The sequence below is a fragment of the Corvus hawaiiensis genome, chromosome 3, assembly GCF_020740725.1.
Source record: "Corvus hawaiiensis isolate bCorHaw1 chromosome 3, bCorHaw1.pri.cur, whole genome shotgun sequence".
Lineage (NCBI taxonomy): Eukaryota > Metazoa > Chordata > Aves > Passeriformes > Corvidae > Corvus > Corvus hawaiiensis.
This window is the reverse complement of record NC_063215.1, coordinates 97,352,355-97,372,681: the sequence shown is the minus strand read 5'-3', so window position 1 is coordinate 97,372,681 and position 20,327 is coordinate 97,352,355. Positions and strand designations below refer to the sequence as shown.

The window sequence follows — 20,327 nt, the reverse complement described above, 5'->3', positions numbered from 1 at the left end:
TCTGCTCTGTTTCAGACTACTGAACTGTTTATGATGTTTTAATTATGTTGCCCAAGAATCTTTTAAACAAAACCCTACTGTGCTTAACTGAAATGTTGATGTGTGTTGATCACTTCCTTGATTTGTTTTTGTTTATAGATGTCAGCACTGTAATTGTCATCCTGCAGGAGCCATTAGTAGGACTTGTCATCTTGTTACTGGACAGTGTGTTTGTAAACAATTTGTAACTGGCTTGAAATGTGACAACTGTGTTCCCGATGCCAGTAATTTGGATGTCCACAACCTCTTTGGCTGCAGTAAAAGTAAGTGGATGTTAGGTCTTAAAAGCATGTCTTTCAAATTAAAGTTCTTAATTGATTTAGTGAGTATTGAATTAGGTCAGCAGTACTAAAACTGGGGTTTGTTCCCTCCTCACCTCCAAATATAGGGCAACTGAAGTTGGGGTGATTTTCACTGTATCTTAGGACTGTTTTTTAGAGAGATGTACAGAATCCTTTGTGTCATACACACCTTAGGCTTGCAGTCTAACCCGGGGAGAAGTGACAACCCATAGTTCCCTTGCACATGTTCTTTGTAGTGACCAATCCAGAGTTCCTCTTTTAGTCACATAAATGCAACAGCATTTGTACAAGTTACAGCTTAGCCCCCTTTCCTGCCACAGACAGGATGCAGGACACATGCCTTCAGAAGGTCTGTTGAAAACCTGCTCTTGGTGACTAATTCCAAATCTTCTCCCCAGTGCGACGTAGCTTTGCCTTTCTTCTCCAGGGGCGCTTTTCCAGTCAGTTTGGGAAAATATGTGATGTGATGTAACAGAGCATCATAAATTGGTGTGTGTGAGGTGGGGCCAATGCTACGTTGAGGGTCAATTCATGAATTGTAATGAAACAAGTTGCAATGGAACATCTGGATATGAGGATCCCCAGCACCCAGTCTCCAAGCTGGCAGGGCTTTTAAAGAGGTAAAGGCAAAAGTATAAGTTGTAAGGAAACTGAGTACTTAAGATGTCTTTGGGTCAATGTTCAGACATGGGTTTTGAGGACATCATGCTGCGCAATGCCAAACCATGTGGGGAGGGCCTCAGCTCACTCTGGAAGAGCTGGGTTACGTTTTGGTGGCACACCTTACTGCCGTACACAGTTAACAGCCCAGTCTTGGAAGTCCTGTAAGCGGTGAGTGAGGAACGCTGCAGATGCTAATTGGACATTTCTGTCAGCAGGCCTAATTAATAATGGCCACACTGGTCATACTGTGACAGCTCAGGTAGCCATGTGCAACAACAGGGTCAGGTATTCCCAAGTTATCTCTGGAATATGTTTCTGGATCCTCCTTCAGCAAAACATTCCTTTGTGTGTTCTGCATGGGTATTTATATGATATTCATAGCTGTGATATGTGAAAACTATAGATTTGCAAGCAGAGATGTAAATGCATAAAGTATTTGCAGGTAGAGACAGCTCTCACTTTTGATATCAGTTTGTATTTCATTGTAAATCAGTTTAAATTTCAAATAATATGCATTGTAGAATGCATAGCATTATAAATGGATATCATAAAGAGACTGTTTTGTTTCCAAAGATGACTTTTTTAGCTTTCTTCAAAGTTTGGAAGTGTTTAAATAGTTTTGCTTTGTTTGTCCCCGTACTCTTCTGTAGAAGGCACAGTATCTATTGTTTGGACAGTTGATTAGCTCGTTGTTTCTTTAAAAAATGTAAGATGTTTCAACTGAATGTGTAATAATAATAATACATGGCACTTTTATGATGCTGTTCATCTTCAAAGTGCTTTACAAACATAAGCCAACCTACTTATTTGTGTTGGGATACACATTGGATAAAGGTCAATAGCAATTCAACTATAAAATTGATTAATAATAGTATGACATGGAGAAATAATACAATAGATTTTAGTTAGATAAAAGTACATCAGGCAGTATTCTAAATGACAAGCTGAGTCCTCTTCTGGACATAGAGGATATAGCAACTGAAGTATTTTGGTTATTCATACCAAAATATTTAAACTTGTTGCGTACATACGGAGCTTTGCCTGGCTTGGCATTTGTGGTTGTTTTCCTTAGCAATTTTTCTACTTAGTGATATCTTAGATAAAATGTGCAATACAGTTCTTTGCTTACGTATTTAAAATTCAAACCAGCAAACATATGGAAGCAATATGCAGTAGTGTGAGACTGCCAGTGGAGAATGAAGGTGATGCTGGTAAACTTCTGTGATTGTTCAGGTCTTGTAAGTATGTGTTACATGGAGAAAATATTTCTTAAATGCCAAAGGGATTTAGGAGCCCTTGTTTCCTCTGATTCTCAAACTTTACTCCTGTAGTCATTTTAGCATACATTCACTTCCTAAGTGAGATGAACTCAAAAGCTCCAGATTGGCAGCAGAACAACAAACTATGCTTTTTAAGGGGAGGTGATGATTATGTTCTGTTCAATCCAATGAATCCTAGAAATTTTTTGTGCTATTTCTTGGCTGAAATACTTCAGTAGAAGCAGGGCTTTTCATTATCTTACTCAAAATAGCTTCATCTCACTTTCTAGATTTGTATTAAAAACCTTTATATAGTGTGGCCCACTGATTTTAGCATAAGTCTCTACATCTATCACTTGTGTGGCTTGAGGTCTTCATGACATTTTCTCTCTGCAACTTCATTCTTTGCTTCTTGTCTCCTGTTAGCTTGGCTGAACAGATTTTAGTAATTAACTTTTGGTGATATTAATAAAATATCCACATAATGGAGAAGATTATAGTTTATAAAAAGAAGAAAAAAATTCCATGTTTCTAGTCTTGATGTTCTCCTATAATATTTAATGTAGGGGAGGAAAGGTAATTGGGTGGTTCTGTGAATCCAGGTCCTGGTAGCTTACTCCATGTGCTGATTTCTGTACTACCCTGGGCTATTCTCATTCCTTGACCAAATGTTTTCCTCTAGATCCACACTCCCTTGATGAAGAGGATGGGGAAATGGCAGAGTCTGCCTTTCATAGCAGTTACTATCTGCCCAAACAGACCTGTCTTGTTCTGTGCTAATGCACGGTGTAAGGAAGGACAGAGGGTAGGGCTGTCCTCAGTATAACTGGATTGCTGGAGATCCCACAGCAAGCTGTGGACTCATGCTCTGACCTGAATAATAACATAAATACAGAATCATGGAATCATCTAGATTGGAAAGGACCTTTGAGATAATTGAGTCCATCCATAAAAATGTATGTTTATGTCAACATGTGTGTATCTATGTATATGAAGTTTAATTACTGAGTATTAGCTATTATGTTAGGAAGGACCATGATCATGCATTTGGATTACAAAAGTGATATAGGGGGGGACTTTGAATGTTCTTTCTTAAAATGTGAGGTACTTGGCTTTTGAACTTCAAGTTTATTTTTCTCTTTTTTGATACTAGTGCAATTAAGTAGCACATTTTTCAAAGTTAATGGAGGTGGTAGAGTCGTATTTTGGTAAATAAGCATGTCAAGCTGATTTTTTAAAATGTTAGATACTTTGCACTCATGGGTTTCAATTTCATTGGAAACAAATGGAAGTCAATTACCTAAATAAACTTCAAAATCTTGCCCTTTATGTTTTTGTGAATTAACACTTCAGTAAGATCTGGACTTAGTTGGACTTTCCATTTGTATTCTGCTGGAGGATGTTATGCCTGGTCTATGCTAAAATGGAATGAATTCTCTGAAAAAATAAATCCTACTTGAACTAGAAACTTCAATGTGACCAAATAAATACGTTCTTGTTTTACAGAGGTCTTGAAATACGTTGAAAAAAAAAAAAAATGTGTTTGGGAAACACTTGCTTTATTTTGGAGTTGAAAGGAGGATTAAGTTTATTCATCATTTGTTTAAATATATACACTTGTTTCATGGATAAAAAGCTTTGTTGGAGTGCATTTGGATGGATTGATTTAGTCTGTTAGTGTCTTGCCCTGGTGACCGTGCATTTACTCAACAGGTTTTTTTTTGGTGAAGAAAGCTTAGCAGTTTCTTAGCATTTTTCTTGAAATTTATGTGATTATTGATCACCTTCATTTTTACATCCTCCTTTTTTTGTGTATGCTTTAGCTCCTTTTCAGCAACCTCCTCCTACAGGAGAAGTTCTCAATTCTTCTGTTATCAATCTTTCATGGAGTTCCCCTGACTCTCCAAATTCTAACAGACTTATTTACCAGCTGTATAGGGATGAGGAAGAAATTTATGCAACTGAAGACTACCATCCTTATAGTAAGTAAGGTGACATCAAAGATTTTGTATTTGTGTGTGTGTGTATCTATATCTATGTGTGGTGTTTCTTAGCTATTTCTCATTTCTGTTGTTACTGTTCTTTGTGGTTTTGAGTACATTATTCTGTTTTCCTTTAATGAGTTAGTGTTCTGTGCTATTAATTCTGCTTGAAAGAAATTAATACCCTAGTCTAAAATCTGGCAAATGGAATCACCCAAAATGGCTGATAATTATTTTACTTTTTAATCTGAAAAACTTTAAAATTGACTTACCAAAAGTATTTATTGAAAATATACACAGATGCCAAAACCCTAAGAGTCAAAGTCAAAGATAAAGAATTAGGGTGAACAGAAGAGACCATAATGTGCTTAAACTTCTTTTTTCATTTTCCTGGTTTTAAACTGTTAACAGATAGGAAAGCTTTTTGTGGCCTCTAACTTTTAGCACCTTCTGTTAAGCTATCAGTGTAGCTCCTGGTTTGTCTTTAGCAGCACCACTTCTCTCATTTTGAGGCTTGCCAAGGGATCCTCAGAAGGCAATCCTAAAGGATTCGACACTCTGTCCAAGCTGGAAAGGCCATTTTGTGCTAATATTGATCCACTTATCAAAGAAAAGGAGAGGTGTTTGGATACTGTTTGTATGTATACATGGCACACAAGTGGGTTTTTTTTAAGAGGACAGGCATGGTTTAATGCCACTAAGGTTTGACCTCTGTTCTCAGAGCTTCTTTAGTTTGTTGCAGTTTCTTACCAATGCAGCATTAATGCTTTGCAGAAGTTGAGTCTCTCTAATTGTTGGTGTGTACTCTGGAGGGAAGAAAAAAAAAAGCTATTTTTCAATGGAAGTACAGATCCTTTGGAATGCACCTCCCATTTCTATGTTTTGGTTCATGCTGCAGTGTTACAGTTCATTACTATGTGGCTTATGTCGTGAATTTGGGCACTCTGCAGTACATACAGTGAGGAAAGGTATGTGACCCCATGTAAGCATGGGATTAAGTGACTGAGAAAGAAACATTAAAAAAAAATTCAGAGAACAAACAGAGAATATTCCAACTCCTTAATTTTGTTTAAAGGCCTAACTTTAGTAAAAATGCAAATTAATTTAAAAGGAAAAGCTTTGATACTTCGTTGTTATAAATCTGTTTAGCAATCTACTTAAAATGGTGCATTGTTGAGGGTGTTATTTCATGATACTACCTACACACTTTGTAAAGCAAAAAAATTCTATATTTAGCTGGATAATGAGACATTAGCATATTTCTATTTAACAAAAAATTATCTTCTTAAAAACCTAGATCTGGTTTCAAAAGACATTTTTGACATTTCTTGGAAACCCCCCTAATTAGTGACATGAAATCAACTGCTGGTGTTTGAATATCAAAAATACATTGTTAATACTGACAGAAATTTTCATAATGTTATTTTTTTTCTTAGTATAGTATGAAATTTGTGGTGCTTATGAGCTGAGAGTACAACTGGATCAACATTATCTTATGGCTAAATGAGAGTTTTGTAGAAAGTGAACTTCCCAAGGAAAACTAAGAAAAATCTTCTAAATCAGCATAGTGACGTGGATGATAGTATTGCAGAATGCCCAATTAAAACAGTGTTTTGTTAGCTGCTCTGAAAAACCTAAGCCTCAGATTTCCCAGAGCAGTCTTTGTCTTGAGGATAAAATTAACTACTTGCTCTAAAATGTGAAAAAACATCCAAAGTTACTAACAATTCTAACTCCAAGTTGAGTTGTTCTAATTACTTATAAATGTAACTAAATACAAAATCATAAACTCATTAAGGATGGAAAAGACCTCTAAGATCATTGAGTCAAATTATTAACCCAGCACTGTCGTGGCACCACTAAGCCATGTCCCCTAGTGCTACATCCATCCTTTTTGAACACTTCCAGACATCTTGATTCCACTACTGACAGGCAGCTTATTCCAAAGCCTGACCACCCTTTCCATGAAGAAATTTTTCCTAATATCTAATCGCCTAATACCCAATATCCAACCTCCTCTAGCGCAATTTGAGGTCATTTCTTTTCATCCTGTTACTTGAGAGAAGACTCTGACCCTCACATGGCTACACCCTCCTTCCAGGTGGTTGTACAGAGTGATAAAGTCTCTCCTGAGCCCCTTTTCTCCACAGTAACCCCAACTCCCTCAGCAGCTCCTCACAGGACTTGTGCTCCAGACTCTTCCCCAGTTCCATTGCCCTTCTCTGGACTTGCTCCAGCACCTCAGTGTCTTTCTTGTAGTGAGGAGCTCAGAACTGGACACCGGATTTGAGGTGGGGCCTCACCAGTGCCAAGTGCAGGGGGAGATGCTACCGCATCTTCTGCTTGCTCACTACTAACTCACAAGGAAGTCTCAGGAGCAACTATTCAGCTGGCAGAGTTGTTCCCTGTGTGGATTTACAGAGAGGATGTAGAAATAGCTTCATCTTCTTCATTTGCTTTGAAAAAGTTTGAGTATCTGTGCTCTGACATATATTACTCAATGTTTGCTATTTCTTAAGGCAAAATAATGTAAGGTGGTATGATTGTACATAAATTCATACTGTGCTGTGCTGAATAAGATGTGTAACTGCTTCTGGGATATGCACAGGAGCTGTTAATGGCCATTGGTACTAAAAAGATGCTAAAAAATCTACTAACTAAGAATAATGGAAAGTAGGGGTGAGGAAGGTAAATACAAGCTTTGTACATACCTTTTTAATAATTATTTGCACTTTTGTTTCACTTCTTATCTAAGATCAAATGCTTTTCAAATGAGATATTAAGCATTGTTGTAGAAGTGAGGAAGTGAAAGCACACAAAGGTGAAATATTTGGTCTTATGCCATCAAATTAATCAAAAAACAGAGGTCTGAAAATTTGCACAATGGTTTGGGTTTTTCTTCTAAATTATATTCACTCATATTGATGCTGATTTACATTTGAAATAATTATTTTGAAGAAAAAGAGGAATGAGAAGATAATTGTATTAATCTTCATGTTTAAAGCAGGAACTAGGAGAAGTTCAGTGGAAAAATAATTTCTCTAATGATGCTAATGTGCAGTGGAAGGTAATAAAGGGTAAAGGGGAGATTTTTTCCTGTGCTGAAAAAAGTTGAGAAGTTACAATGTTTAGAATCTCAAGAAGAGCATGTGAACAGGCCTAAATATGTTTTGGATTAGAGCTGAAGAGACTTTAAGTATAGAAACTGAGATTATTTTTAATGTCTTAGACTGATACAGCTTTCTTCTCAACTGTTTGTTTCAGGTGTTCAGACCTTCACCGATACCCTGTTAGCTCCATATACCTTTTATTCCTATTATATCCAAGCCAGCAACGTTCATGGTTTTACAAGAAGTGACTCAGTGACATACAGAACAAAATCTGGGACACCTATAGGAAGCTTGGATTTAAATCCTGTCTTTCCTGTTAGTCACCATTCTGTTTTACTTTACTGGACAAGCATCTCCAATGACTCTGGACCCATAGAGAAATACATTTTGACTTGTACTAGCTCAGTTGATCATCAGCCTTGTGGTCGGTATGAAGGCTTAAAGACTTCAGCAATTATTTGGAATCTCATTCCATTTACCAAGTATGTTTTTTCTGTGCAAGCTTGTACTAGTGGAGGCTGCTTAAAGAGCCAGCCAGTAACCGTAGTTACTGCACAAGCTCCTCCGGAAGGGCTACACCCACCAACTGTGGAAACCATCAGCTCTACAGAACTGGCTGTGGAATGGTCACCACCTGAGAAACCAAATGGTAGGATATTGTGCTTACTTTTGTCACTCAAAGTCTTTGCAAGGGAAAAGCAGCATTTCCTCAGATCTCATTAGAATATCCTTATCCATATGCCATACACTGAGAAATGAAGTAAGGCATTTTCTTAATTTGCCTATTTGCCATTAAATGTATCCTCAGAGTCTGTGTTTTATTCTTCTGAGCCCAGGAATCCACTGACTGTTGGGTCCAGGATTTAGCACTCAGTGGCATCTGCTGCAGCAAAAATCACATTTATAATCAAACATTTACAGTAAAATTAATTTTTTCCTAATTTGCCAGATTGCTTAGTTCAGGCAGATGTGGTGATATTGCTTGACAAAAAATAAATAAGCAGATAACAGTTATGGAAAAAAAATCTAAGAATTAACAGAAAAGTCTGTTTTTGAAACCATCCGTCATGTGCAGTAGCCAATTCTATTACCAGTATAACTTTGTTAGGGATTAGGTGATTGCCAAGAGTTGCTGGTCTAACTTGTGTAATAATATTTTAGGTTTTTGAAACTGAGATCACAGCTGTTGTAGGCTACTTCTGTGATACCACAGATTTTATTGGTGAAACTATCTTTTAATATATGAGCAGTGGAGTTTATGAACTTGTACCTACATGCACAAGTATTTGTGCATGGGAAAACAAACATTTTGATCTGTTCACAAAATGGGCATCTGTCTATGAGGAGCTGAACTTTCACTTTGAGCATCTCATTTTCCAGCTATTTCCAGATTAGACAGGAAGAATGCCCACACAAGAATAACAATAACAAATAACAATAATAATAAATATATATTTAGAGGGGCAGTTTCTACAGTGCAGGTCATGATATTTGCTGTTAGCATCTCAACCTGTGTCATACATTCCTCAAAGTCCATAGCCATGACGTGCATCTAATGGCCAGCACAGGCAGATTTAAGCAATATTCTCATATTTGTTTTGATATCTGGTCAGATTTCCTGGTCTCTCCAAAGACAAAGAGAAAAGCTGTTTCTCCCCAGCAACCTCTCCAATTTAGTGCATGAATAAAGACCCAAATATATACGTTTTATGGCAATTATCTCCTGGCTTTGCAAGAAATCTCTGGTGAGATTTCTTATGATCTTATAGTTAAACTACTTCCACAATCCAACCTAGATCATTTATTGCTTCATACCACAACACTGATTGTTTTGGGGTTTTTTTCCCCAAAGTGGCGAGGCCTTTCTGTGTATATAGTGAGTTTGCACTGATGTAAAACTGACACACACATGTATCTCCTATCCAGTAATATGTTCTAAAATGCTGGCATTAAAATGTCACTCAAAAGTTCCCTTCTCTTTGTCTTAAAAGGGGGAAAAAAAAGAAAGAAAAAGAAGAAAAGAACCATTGGTATTTTAGTATTACTCCAGACATCTTTTAAATTCACTAATTTTTCTGGCCTTTTTGTCTAGGTATAATTATAAGATATGAACTTTACATGAGAAAAAAATTAAAATCAGCTGGGAACTTCCTTCCTCCTGAAGTTCGTATTTTCCAAAGCAGTGGATGGCTCAGTCCTCAGCCAATTGTGGAATCTCAGAATGAAAATGCCTTGGCTCCACCACAGACCAGTACCACAGTCATTGATCTGGAACCATTCACAGAGTATGAGTTTTATGTGCTAGCAGTAAACATGGCAGGTAGTATATCTTCAGATTGGAAATCAGGACGAACAGGAGAGGCTGGTAAGTACTGGTTTGAATTTATTTGATAGAAGTGAAAGGAAAAATAGATTAGCATGTTTTCTTAATTTTTTTTCAATAAAATGTGTCTAATGATGGTTAACTAAGGATAAATTAACATTTTTAACTAATTAAAGATTGGTCAGATTATCTCAGAACTTAGCATGTAAAGCAAAAGCATTTTTTTCACCATAAAATCAGGTTCTTGAGGAAAATAATCCATGTCAATTAACCCTAAATTTAAACTACAAGATTGCAAATATATACTAAGCAGTGTTTTAAATTGAAGAACTTGAGAGGTTACATTTTCAGGAGTATAGTGCTTGAAACTTCTGCTGAGACCCCATTAGTGAGAGATGCCTCCTCTGCCCGAATGAAGGTACAAATCAGTCCATATGCCGAAGTCAATAACGGATTTTGTTTAGCGATAAATGTGAGGGGAAGAGATAGAAAGGAATAGAAAAGAAAGGGGTGAGAGAGAGAGGGATCAAGCAGAAGATAGTTGCCACCCATGGATTCAGCAGTGTCCTGTTGGTCCTTCTTCACCCTGAGCTTCTCATTGGGGATTCTGTGGTCATTCAAAATTTTTCACTATTTATACATTTTAGCAAATAAAAGAACTAATGCTCATTGGCTATGCAGTTCTCTTATTCTTTTGGTTAAACGATTCCCTTGCTTCTAATGCTGATTAGTCCACATGCTCAGTCTTTTGATTTTTTTGAGTTGGTCTGTTTCTTGGGTTGATGGGCTGTGAGTCAGTGGTCGGGATCTCCCCTGGTGGAATTTCCTTTTACCCAGTCAGAGCTGATTTCACAGCACGGAGCAGTTGCCAAGTTGGCTTTCCTTGTGGCCCATAAATTTTGCGTTCTTTGTGTCCATTATCAGTGATACATTCTTCTCCCCAAGGTTTGTTAACCTCCAGCTAAGTCTGAGATGACAGCTGGACAATAGTACCGTCTTTATCTTATCTCAAGTTCTTGCTATGGTGTCTTATCTTACAGTCCAGGTTACAAGTATTCAGAGAGGCATATTCAGGGGAGCTTCAGAGGTTGTTGGTGTTTGCAAATTCCGTCTGTCCCATGGCTTGGGATGATCTTTGTTTGACCGGTGATATGTGTATGAGCAGTTCCTTCTTTACACAGTTTACCAAAGGGGGAATTTTTGTCTGGATGTGTTTAACCAGGGTGAGCAAAGCAGATCTCGCATGCACTGGGCCTGGAGTTAATGTCATGATGTCTCTCCCTTCTGTGCTTATCTCATGGCAAAGTCGTTGTGGCCTTAACAGTGTTTGAGACAGGCAGCTGTGCTCTTTAACTCCTTACAACTCTTCATGTGCATTTATAGAGGCCAAGTGTCACAATATGGCCCCTTTTTCTCAAAGTGTAACCAGTTCGCAACCTCTCTTATTGTGACCCTTCTGTTCAGATTTTCAAAAGGGCTTTGCCACTTGACATATTATTTGAAATATCAGCAATTTATTTCAATGCTTTCAGTTGAAATCTATGGTTTTCAGACTGATAGAGCCCATGATTGGCAATTAAACATCTCTGTTACATTACTTACGCTTTTGTTTGGTGTCAGATTGAAAATCATGTCCTCAGTCATTTGCTCCAGCAAAGCAGCAGGCTAACTGATTCCTCCTTCAAAATGAGTCTTTGTGCTTACTGTTCCTAAATACTTTTTGTTACAAATGTGTTAAATTGTATTTGGGAAGTGGTCCATTAGTGCGGTTGTTTGTATGTGGCAGAAGTGCTATGAGTTGGTATCGTATTATTACAGAGGAATCAGGTGGGGATTTAACTGCAGTGCAAACAATCCTTTAACAGATTTACTATGGAAGACAGGGGAACTGTTTTGTAAGAAGTGAGAGACATGTTAATTTCAAACTGGCCTAGCAAACAGAATCGCTTTTAAGATGCTGAAGTATTGAACACTTTTTGCTTTTATCAGTTTTTTCCCATGTTGCATGAAGTTTTTCTTCAAGGCTTTTTCATTCATATGTACTTTCCTACCTGCTACAGGGGATAGAACTGTAGTGTTGATTGGTATTTCTTTGAAGGCCTAGACAGAGTTTTATTCTGTGTTCATAGCCAGAGTAAAAAACAGGAGAATGATGAGTGAGGTACTTACCAAAATAAAGTGAAAATTCTAGCCAGACTTGAAAATAAGGTTAGAAAGGGAAAAGAAATGATTGTCTGAAATGGTGTTTTACAAGTACAATGAGGAAGCTTGCATTATACATATCGCTCATTTATTTAATAATATTATTAATTTAACTTTATTTCAGCCCCAGCGTTCATGCCATCTCCATCAGTATTCCCTCTTTCACCATATTCCCTTAATGTGTCATGGGCAAAACCTGAAGATAATTTAGCAAGAGGAGAAGTGATGGGGTATAGCATCAGTTTGATGGCTGAACAAAGTACCTTGCCACCATTTTCCCAGGTATTATTGTTAGTTACATTAAGTTTTTCCTAACTGGTAATAATAAAATTGATAAAACCTGATGTCCTCTGAGGTGTTGTGATGAATTGTTTCCCCGGTTTGTTGTATATTGTCTGATCTAACTTTTCCACTCACCGGTTTGATGTCATGTTATACACTATTTCTATGTTTTAGGTTGTATTTCTGATCTGACTTGTATTCAGTAGCAGGTGAAATTCAAAATTAGCAGGGATGAGATTGTGCAGCAACATTTAAATTACCTTGATATTTGTATGTTCTGTTTCTGTGTGTTGCTATAGCTGTATTTGCCATAGCTGTTTTGCTAACATGCTAGCATAGCATATTTGCTAACGTGCTTAAAGCCATGCTGTATTGTAGGAATCTACATTTTTCTTAAGAAGGTACTTGTCTGGATGAATTTTTGAAGTGGGTAAACCTAAAATACCAGAAAGAAACAGATTTAAGAAGTCAAAATATGTGACTTTAAAATACTGTTGTAATGTTTGAGTGATTGGGTTTGGCAAACAAATATCATGGCATTAGTAGTAAGCTGAAAGCTTAGGAATGAGCAGAAACGTGATAAATAATCAGAATGTGAGAGTGGATCTTGTTCTTTCATATTGTATTTGTCATTCAGAGCTGATTTTGTCTTTTGGTATTACCACAGATGGGCCTCAGTTTATTTGTCTATCAAGTGGGGATACTGCAGTTCCTGGGGCTGTTGTAACAATACATAAATGCCAGTTGCTTCTGGTCACTGGCTTGCAAGATTCTTCATCCAAAAAAACATCTGATAACAAAGTTACCTAAAATGCCACAGTTTATTCAGTTCCCCTCCCACTGATAGCTTATACTGATGTTAAAGTAAAGCAGATGCAAGTGTTTGTAGGTATTAGTTATTCCCCTCCCTCCTAATGCCTGCTAATCATGTCACTCCTTCAGTGGTGGTCAGATTTCACAACTTAATAGTGTCATTTTCGTCATCTCGATTGTAGCTGCACTGTTTATAGTGATAACTGCACCACCACACAGTTTTATGAGGCAATAACTTTGTTTCCTCATTTATCCACTCAGGAACTGGCTTATTACCTCATAAAACAGTGTGATGGGAAGTATTATCACCTAAATCCCAGTTTGTTCAAACTCTCCAAAATAATCCTCTCCCTCAGTTGGTCTATTCAGGCTTTCTCACGTCTGAGTGAAGGAATCTGAAAGTTCAGAGACAAGTTTCTTACTAGTGAACATGTCATCAAATGACAGGAATGAAAATATTATTAACCAACTGTTGTCTTCCAATCTGTTTGCTTTGCAGGTTTTGCATATAGCCGAGGCTCAGGAGCTCTCCTATGTAGCAACAGGATTAAAACCTTACAGGACATACAACTTTACTGTTACTCTCTGCAATCAAATTGGTTGTGTAACCAGTGAGCCAGGCATGGGGCAAACCTTGGCAGCTGGTAAGGAAAAAATCTGTAGCAAAGTACAAAGCTGATGTACAGTTTACTAATGAATACCATTATGATGGTCCTAGTTTGATGTACAGTGGCAGGGGTAGGTGTTGTATTAATACAAAGTGACTTGCTTAGTTATTATTTGTTTGTTTTTACAGATTAAACCCAAAATGTTTTCAGTGGAGGTTTAAGGTACACTGCTATGGCAGTAGGATTTGTGTACTGGTCTCTCAGTTGCAAGTTATGATACGTATAGTTCTTGTTCCTGTTTGTTTAAACGGTGAATGTACATAAATGTGGCTGCATCCACTCATTCAGTTAGGATGCTAAGAAGTTGTTAATTTGTTGTTGGTTTTCAATATGTGTGTCATGTTTGCATAACAAGAAACATAAAATGCTCCAGCTGTGCCAATGCCTTGCTTAACACATGCCGGAGGAGTTGCATGGCTTTAGGAGTAACGTAAGTACGTAGTGTATTTGCGTGTCTAAATCAGAAGCAACACACATGCTTTGGATCTGCTTCTTTGAAAATGTTTGTTTATTTAGCCCCTGAGATTTGAGATTTTGCTTTGTAGATATGTATCTACATATCTATGGAAACAGTGCTAAAGAAACTGCATATATCTTCCTATGCACCTTAATATGTTTTCAGTCTTTGAGTTAATTTCAATAGCATTGTCATGGATTTCAAAGGTACTGTCTACAAATTTAAGGGAAAATACACATCAGTCCAGAACAGAGATGGAGAAAGTCTGTATTTCCTTTGAAGAAAGGACTAGCATAAATTCACTTCTTGGACATCGGGTATTCAAGAGAGTTTTAAGAGAGAAATTGTAGGAATAGCAGCTTTACAAGTCTCTTTATTCATGGAACAACGTAGTCAATATGGTTCTTTAATACTATAAATAAAATCTCAAACATGCTATGTGACATACTGGTGGTCATCTGAAGAGAGCTGACCACTTAACATTGTGTTGTCCTTTTGTATAGGCATTTAAAACACATTTATTAATTTAACAATATTAGCTAAAATGCTTAACAAAAAATGTTAAGCAATTAGTGGTGTTTTCATATGGATGTTGTGATGATGATCTTTGCAATTACCTCTCTCATGTAATTTAGTGTCACGTAGGAAAAAAATCTGAAATTTTCTGCTGAAGTGAAATTAAAGGTGTTGGGATTTTGCCTCTAGTCTCTCCTCAGTTCTTCATGTCTATTTATTTCATTGCCTTTCCATTTGTTTTCAAGTGGAAGGCTGGCCATATACAGAGCCTCCTACTTGTGTAAGTGTGACTTTATCCCATTCCACACAGCCATGAGAAACAGTGTTCCAGTCTGTTCTGATAACCATGGAAACAAATATTGCCTAAACAGCACACTTTATTACTACAAATCATCCAACTTTGCATTTATACATTTATTAAAAGATTCAGGAACAATAGCTTAGTTATGCTTGACAGCTTGTTTATGGCCATCTCCTCCCTGGTTGTGTTAATACTTAGAGACCTATCACATTAGAGAAGACAGGAGAATACAAAACAGCGTAGCAGGCATGTCCCCATTTATTAGCTGTTTTGCAGTGAAGCCTTTTCCTACTTACTGTTGTAAGCCTTGAAAGGAAAGAATCAGTCCTGTACTGTGTTCCTTTTATGTTTTTAAAGCATGTTATGGCAATGTCTTAAATTTTGGCGAACTGAAAAATGAAAAACTTGCATTTTGCATGCAATTTTATTTTCCACCATTCACATTTTTTGTTCCTGGAGAAATTAATTTTATCCTATCCATCCAGGTTTTTTTTTTTTTTTTTTTTTTTTTTTGTTTTTTTTGGTTGGTTGGGGTTTTATTGTTGATTTTTGTTTGTTTGTTTTTGTGAGTTTTGGTTTTCTTTTTCTTTTTTTGTGTGTCTGCATGTTTCATTCTGTGAGGTTCTGTAAAACTGTGTTTTCAAAGACAATTTAAAAGAAGCACTACTTATGTGATGACAATCAAAGGGAATTAAAACAAAGTTGGGGAAACCAGTCCCTGGCATTTGTAAAAATAGATAATCAAGTCTTAGTGCATTCCTATCCTTTCTTTTTTTTGCCACTGAAAAGTGAAAAATAAAATTAAAATTGCCTTTCTAGGACTGTTGGGGAGTTCTTTTTTATGAAGGAATGTCTCCCTGGCAAAGAGACAGCTTTCCTGGCTGGATGCCAGTCGCCCTCCATGCCCTGGCAAAGGCAGCTTTTTGGAGGAAGTCTTGACTGAAATGTGTTCCAACATGATGGTCCTCTTGCATCGTAACACAATCCAGGAGCTTTGAATTGTGTTTCAAGTTGGGCTAGAGGTTATACTAAATTAGACTAATTCTTCTCCTCTGATCCTCAGGAGGAGGAGGAGAACCATAATGGAAAACCATGTCCACTCCCCCCTATGTATGGACTATATTGGTTTATTACATGGATCGTTTAAATCAATGGGTGTCTTGATGACTGTGATTTTGGCATGTCCAACAGATGTGTATTAGCAAGGGGCTTCTTTCTGAAATTGCCAATGGCTTCTAAAACTTGCCACCAGAAGTCTCAAGTAGTTTTTAAGCTTTGTTCAGATCCAGTAGGTTAATTTGAAGCCTGGTTATAAAAAAGATACACTCTAAAACCTAACTTTTTTCTCTAGCAACTTGCGGGCTTTTTTGCTTTGTGTTTTTTGGTGGGTTTTTTTAATACTTTTTTAAGACAGAAAATGAAAACAAAGGCAGAAAAAAGGGCATGAAATCACTAGAAGTAAAACTGTTGAGGAAGAAAAGTGGTTTTGAGATAAGATTGAAAAGACAAAGGAAAGAGACTACTTCATGCAGGAGCAGAATTTAAGGATAGCACCCAAGGGGACAGAAGCATCGGGAAGAGTCTGCTGATCTTTCAAAGAGAAGTCTCTTCGACTATGGCTGGTTAAAATCCAGAAGCAAACTTAATGGGTGGATTCTTTCTAACTTGGTTCGATATTGGCATCTGTACTGAGAATATCTCATGAGTGGCTTTGCAGTAGAGTGAAATATAATTCAAATTGGCCATGCATCCTTATGTCTGTCAGACTGGCAAAAAAACTCCTCCTCGCTAGTACGTACACCCACGATGTTTGTTAAAGGTAATAAAAGAATGGGAGGAGAGAGAGTGAGAAAACAAAGTAAAATTATTAAGAATGGAGTTATTTTATAAAAGGCTAAGTGGAAGCTGTTACAAAGGCATATGAAGCCAGGAGGGTGAGGTAATAAAAGAACAGTTATGCCTGATGCTCCAAGAATGGTAAAAAGTGTTGGAAGATCAATGTCACGTATAAATGTAGTATTGGGATGAAAGATCAAAACAAGCATAGGAGGGGAATAGAAGAGAATTACCCATCCCTGTTACTCAAAGAGAAGGTGACTGCAGGGAAGGAGAATCTCAGTTTGGTCTGTTCAAATACAAATACATAAATAGTAGACTTTTAAATATGCAGTTAATTAAGACTGGTTTCATACTTTTTAATCAGTCTTTTAAATGGTAAATTAAGGTGCAGCAGCTTCCACAATCCTTTTGGTATTTGAAATACTTTTTATGTGCCGCAATATTGTGCTCATGCTACTGAAATCCTTGGCTGATAGATGAGGCAAAAGTTCATTGTTGATACTTTATTTGAAAATTTGGAATCCAATTTGAGCTTTGTTTTTGTCTGTGCTATCTCAAGATCATCAAGTGGATCTGCATGTATGTAACTGAAAGCAATATTGGACAGTAATTCTACATTTTTCATCTCGATATATAGAGCAAAATTTTACTTTATTCTTCTCTCTGGGTTCTGCCATGTTCAAATTCCTATTTATTTTTGAGGATGGCATTCAGCCTGTTGTTTTTACTAGGTCTTGGCAATTTTTTTTTTTTTTTTTTTTTTTTTTAATTTCAAAATCACTTTTTGTTGAGTGGTCTTCTCTCATGTAGGTTTCTGAATTGATACCTATAGAACTCCACTAGCTGGTACCAGTGAGAGACATGGTCCTTTGAAAGATTCTTTTTGTGACAAATATGTCTGCATGAAATTATAAAGTACCAGTACAAAACATGCATGTTTTCAAAATTTTTCAGTGAGGCAGAGAAACACCATTTTATTCCCATCATTTTCTGTCATTTCAGCAGGAAATTAGCCATGTGAGTACTTGGACCAGTACAATTGCTTATGTACTCAAATCATATAGTCAGAGGTTGCCTTAAACAATCTATACAGCTATGTTTCATTAGCTTTTCATTAGCTACTGTGTGACTAAGCTTATTTCTTGTAATTAAGTTCGCCTTTCCTTTGCCCTTATTTTTTTAAAATTTTTTTTTAAAAGCACTTTTAATTTAAGACATAGCAAAGTGTGGCTTTGTGATTGCTGCCATTTACCCCAGCACACTGTATTTCTGATCTTTTGCTTTTGATGGCAATTACAGGGTTCAGAAGCTAATTTGTAGAAGATATTTTTCCAGCACCAGCTGCATCTGGCTTCTTGGCAGGCTTCTCAAGCAGTTGTATTTGGGTCTTTGGAGTTGCCTCTGGGTTTGCTGGGGTAATTCTGGGCTGTCTTACACTCCTTGTTGTTTTCTTTTTTTGATTACCCTTTCAATCTGAGTAATTTGTCCATTTTTTTCCCGTTTTTTCCATTCATGAATAAGGTCTGGTGCGAGCCTTTTTCAAAAGCCTCGTTTGTTTATATCTGTCAGAGATGGCTTTTCTACAAAATGCTATGCCTCAATTTTAAAATCACCAATACCCATTAAAAAGGTAGTAAGAAATGTATAGTTTCCTTTGTTACAGAAGAGAAATACTAGGGCCATTTGCTGCTGGCCTGGAAACACAGATTGTTTTGCATGCATGTACATAAGTCTCTTCATTGTGACTAGGACCCAAAGTGATTAAACAAGCACTCTTAATATGTTAATTTATAATTTTAATTACAACAATCTTGTATATATAGTCATTAGTGAATACTAATATAAATATTTTTCTACCTTTTTATTCATAATGCATAAACCAATCATCCAGTTACTTCTCGGCAGTTGCCTGTTTCCGTTTCATAATACAATCTTTGTTCTTAGTTATGAATGCATTTTTTTCATTCCTATCTTGAATAATCCCTCATTAAGCTAGTCACTTTCTGCTCCATGCTAAAAAGGAAAAATTATCATGCAAATGTGGCATGCCATATTAAAAAGCACATTACCAAACACTTTTGTTGCTGTCCTTCAATTAGTTTCCCTTCTTTGAATTTAATTTCATTTGTTGTTAAACTACTGACTTGATGTATGGACTCATGAATTTGAGTCTGCTGCCAAGAATGTAGCAGGAAAAAAATCAAAGCCTCTTCAGAAAGCTACAGAGGCAAAGCTGAAATGAATTTGCTTCACCTTTGACAAGAACACTTGAGCAGCACTGGAATCCTCTGATGATTCAGCTTGGCTAATTATCCAATTATTTATTCCAAGAATAAAGACGCTGTTTTACAATTAGAAAAGTGTAAAGTAATCTGAGAAATTTCGTAATGACAGATGACTTGAGTAACTTCCGAGATAAATAGAATCTGCTCAAACTTGTCTTGCCAAGTGTTCAAGCTGTAGTTAAACTGCTCTTTGAGTTTCAGGAAATCAGTAGGGACTCAAAAGTTATTTGTTTCTTCTCCCCTACCAACCACATATTATATGTCAGAAAATAGCTCAAAACAGCTCAGTTTGTTCTTTTTCCTCTCTGTCAAATTTGCAACATTTTTAAGCTATGTTTAAGTTGCATTCCTCTTGATTAAAAGCTTTTGGTTCAAAGCAATACTTTTTAATTGCCTAATAATATAAGTCAGTGCTTAGGAAAGAACCGTGCATTTAGGAGTTCATTTGCAATATAACTGAAAAATTCATTGCATGGCAGTAAAACAATTTACTGTTAATTACAAGGAGAAGAATTTGCTGTACCATGCTCACAGATTGCCATGAATCATGCAGCACTCCTAGAGATTTATAACAGATGTGTAAGTGGGATGAATTAGCAGGGTTTAATAACAGAGACACAAATCATGCAGACTTCAAGGAGCTTTAATTGATATACTAGAATGTGACGGGCATGAATCACTCAGCCATTCAACAGCACTGTAACATATGGTCAGCTCAATATGCTGCATCTTAAATCGGTTGGTGAGTCGTTGGTTGTCCCATATGGTGGAAGCAATATATTTTTCATGATTTTTAAAAAATACAGTGTATTACATACATCTATTTTAAAAGAAATATGATTGCAACACATCCATGTTACTAAATTTTCTTTTGATGTCCATTGTGGGTGGGTTTTTATTCTTTTTTTGGGAAAGAGTCCAAAATGGACTCTAAAGAATCTCTTATAACTCAAAATACAGTCAGAAGACATAGGTGTTATTGCTTGACTCATTTACTGTTGGAATGACTGATACCACTGTGAAGTGCAGAAAAAGAGAAGAACATACCTGAAATGCAATGGCAAACTCGAGATCTTCTGGACTAATTACTGGTAGCAAAAATGAAATGGATGACCCATAGTGAGGCATGTAATTTTACCTGCAAGGTAAACTCCAATATGAAAAGAAAAAGATCTTTTCTGTGACTTTTTGTCCTCGAATTTTCAGGTGTTTTCTCTTTTAATTTGTACATATGCATTTTGGATTCCACTTAACAACAATTAAAAACTGTATACTTTTTGTTGCTG

The 20,327-nt window shown here is 36.7% G+C and overlaps 1 protein-coding gene across 3 annotated transcripts in view; it reads left to right on the top strand.

Annotated features, from left to right (window-relative positions):
- The window catches only part of USH2A (usherin), a 388,094-nt gene that overhangs the window by 74,927 nt on the left and 292,840 nt on the right, over window positions 1–20,327 (top strand). For all 3 annotated transcript variants that reach the window (XM_048298182.1, XM_048298180.1, XM_048298181.1), the window contains exons 15-20: window positions 139–302; window positions 4,087–4,245; window positions 7,510–8,004; window positions 9,448–9,720; window positions 12,005–12,162; window positions 13,475–13,619. In XM_048298182.1, the coding sequence (XP_048154139.1) occupies window positions 139–302; window positions 4,087–4,245; window positions 7,510–8,004; window positions 9,448–9,720; window positions 12,005–12,162; window positions 13,475–13,619 (1,394 nt within the window). The remainder of the gene's footprint in view (window positions 1–138; window positions 303–4,086; window positions 4,246–7,509; window positions 8,005–9,447; window positions 9,721–12,004; window positions 12,163–13,474; window positions 13,620–20,327) is intronic.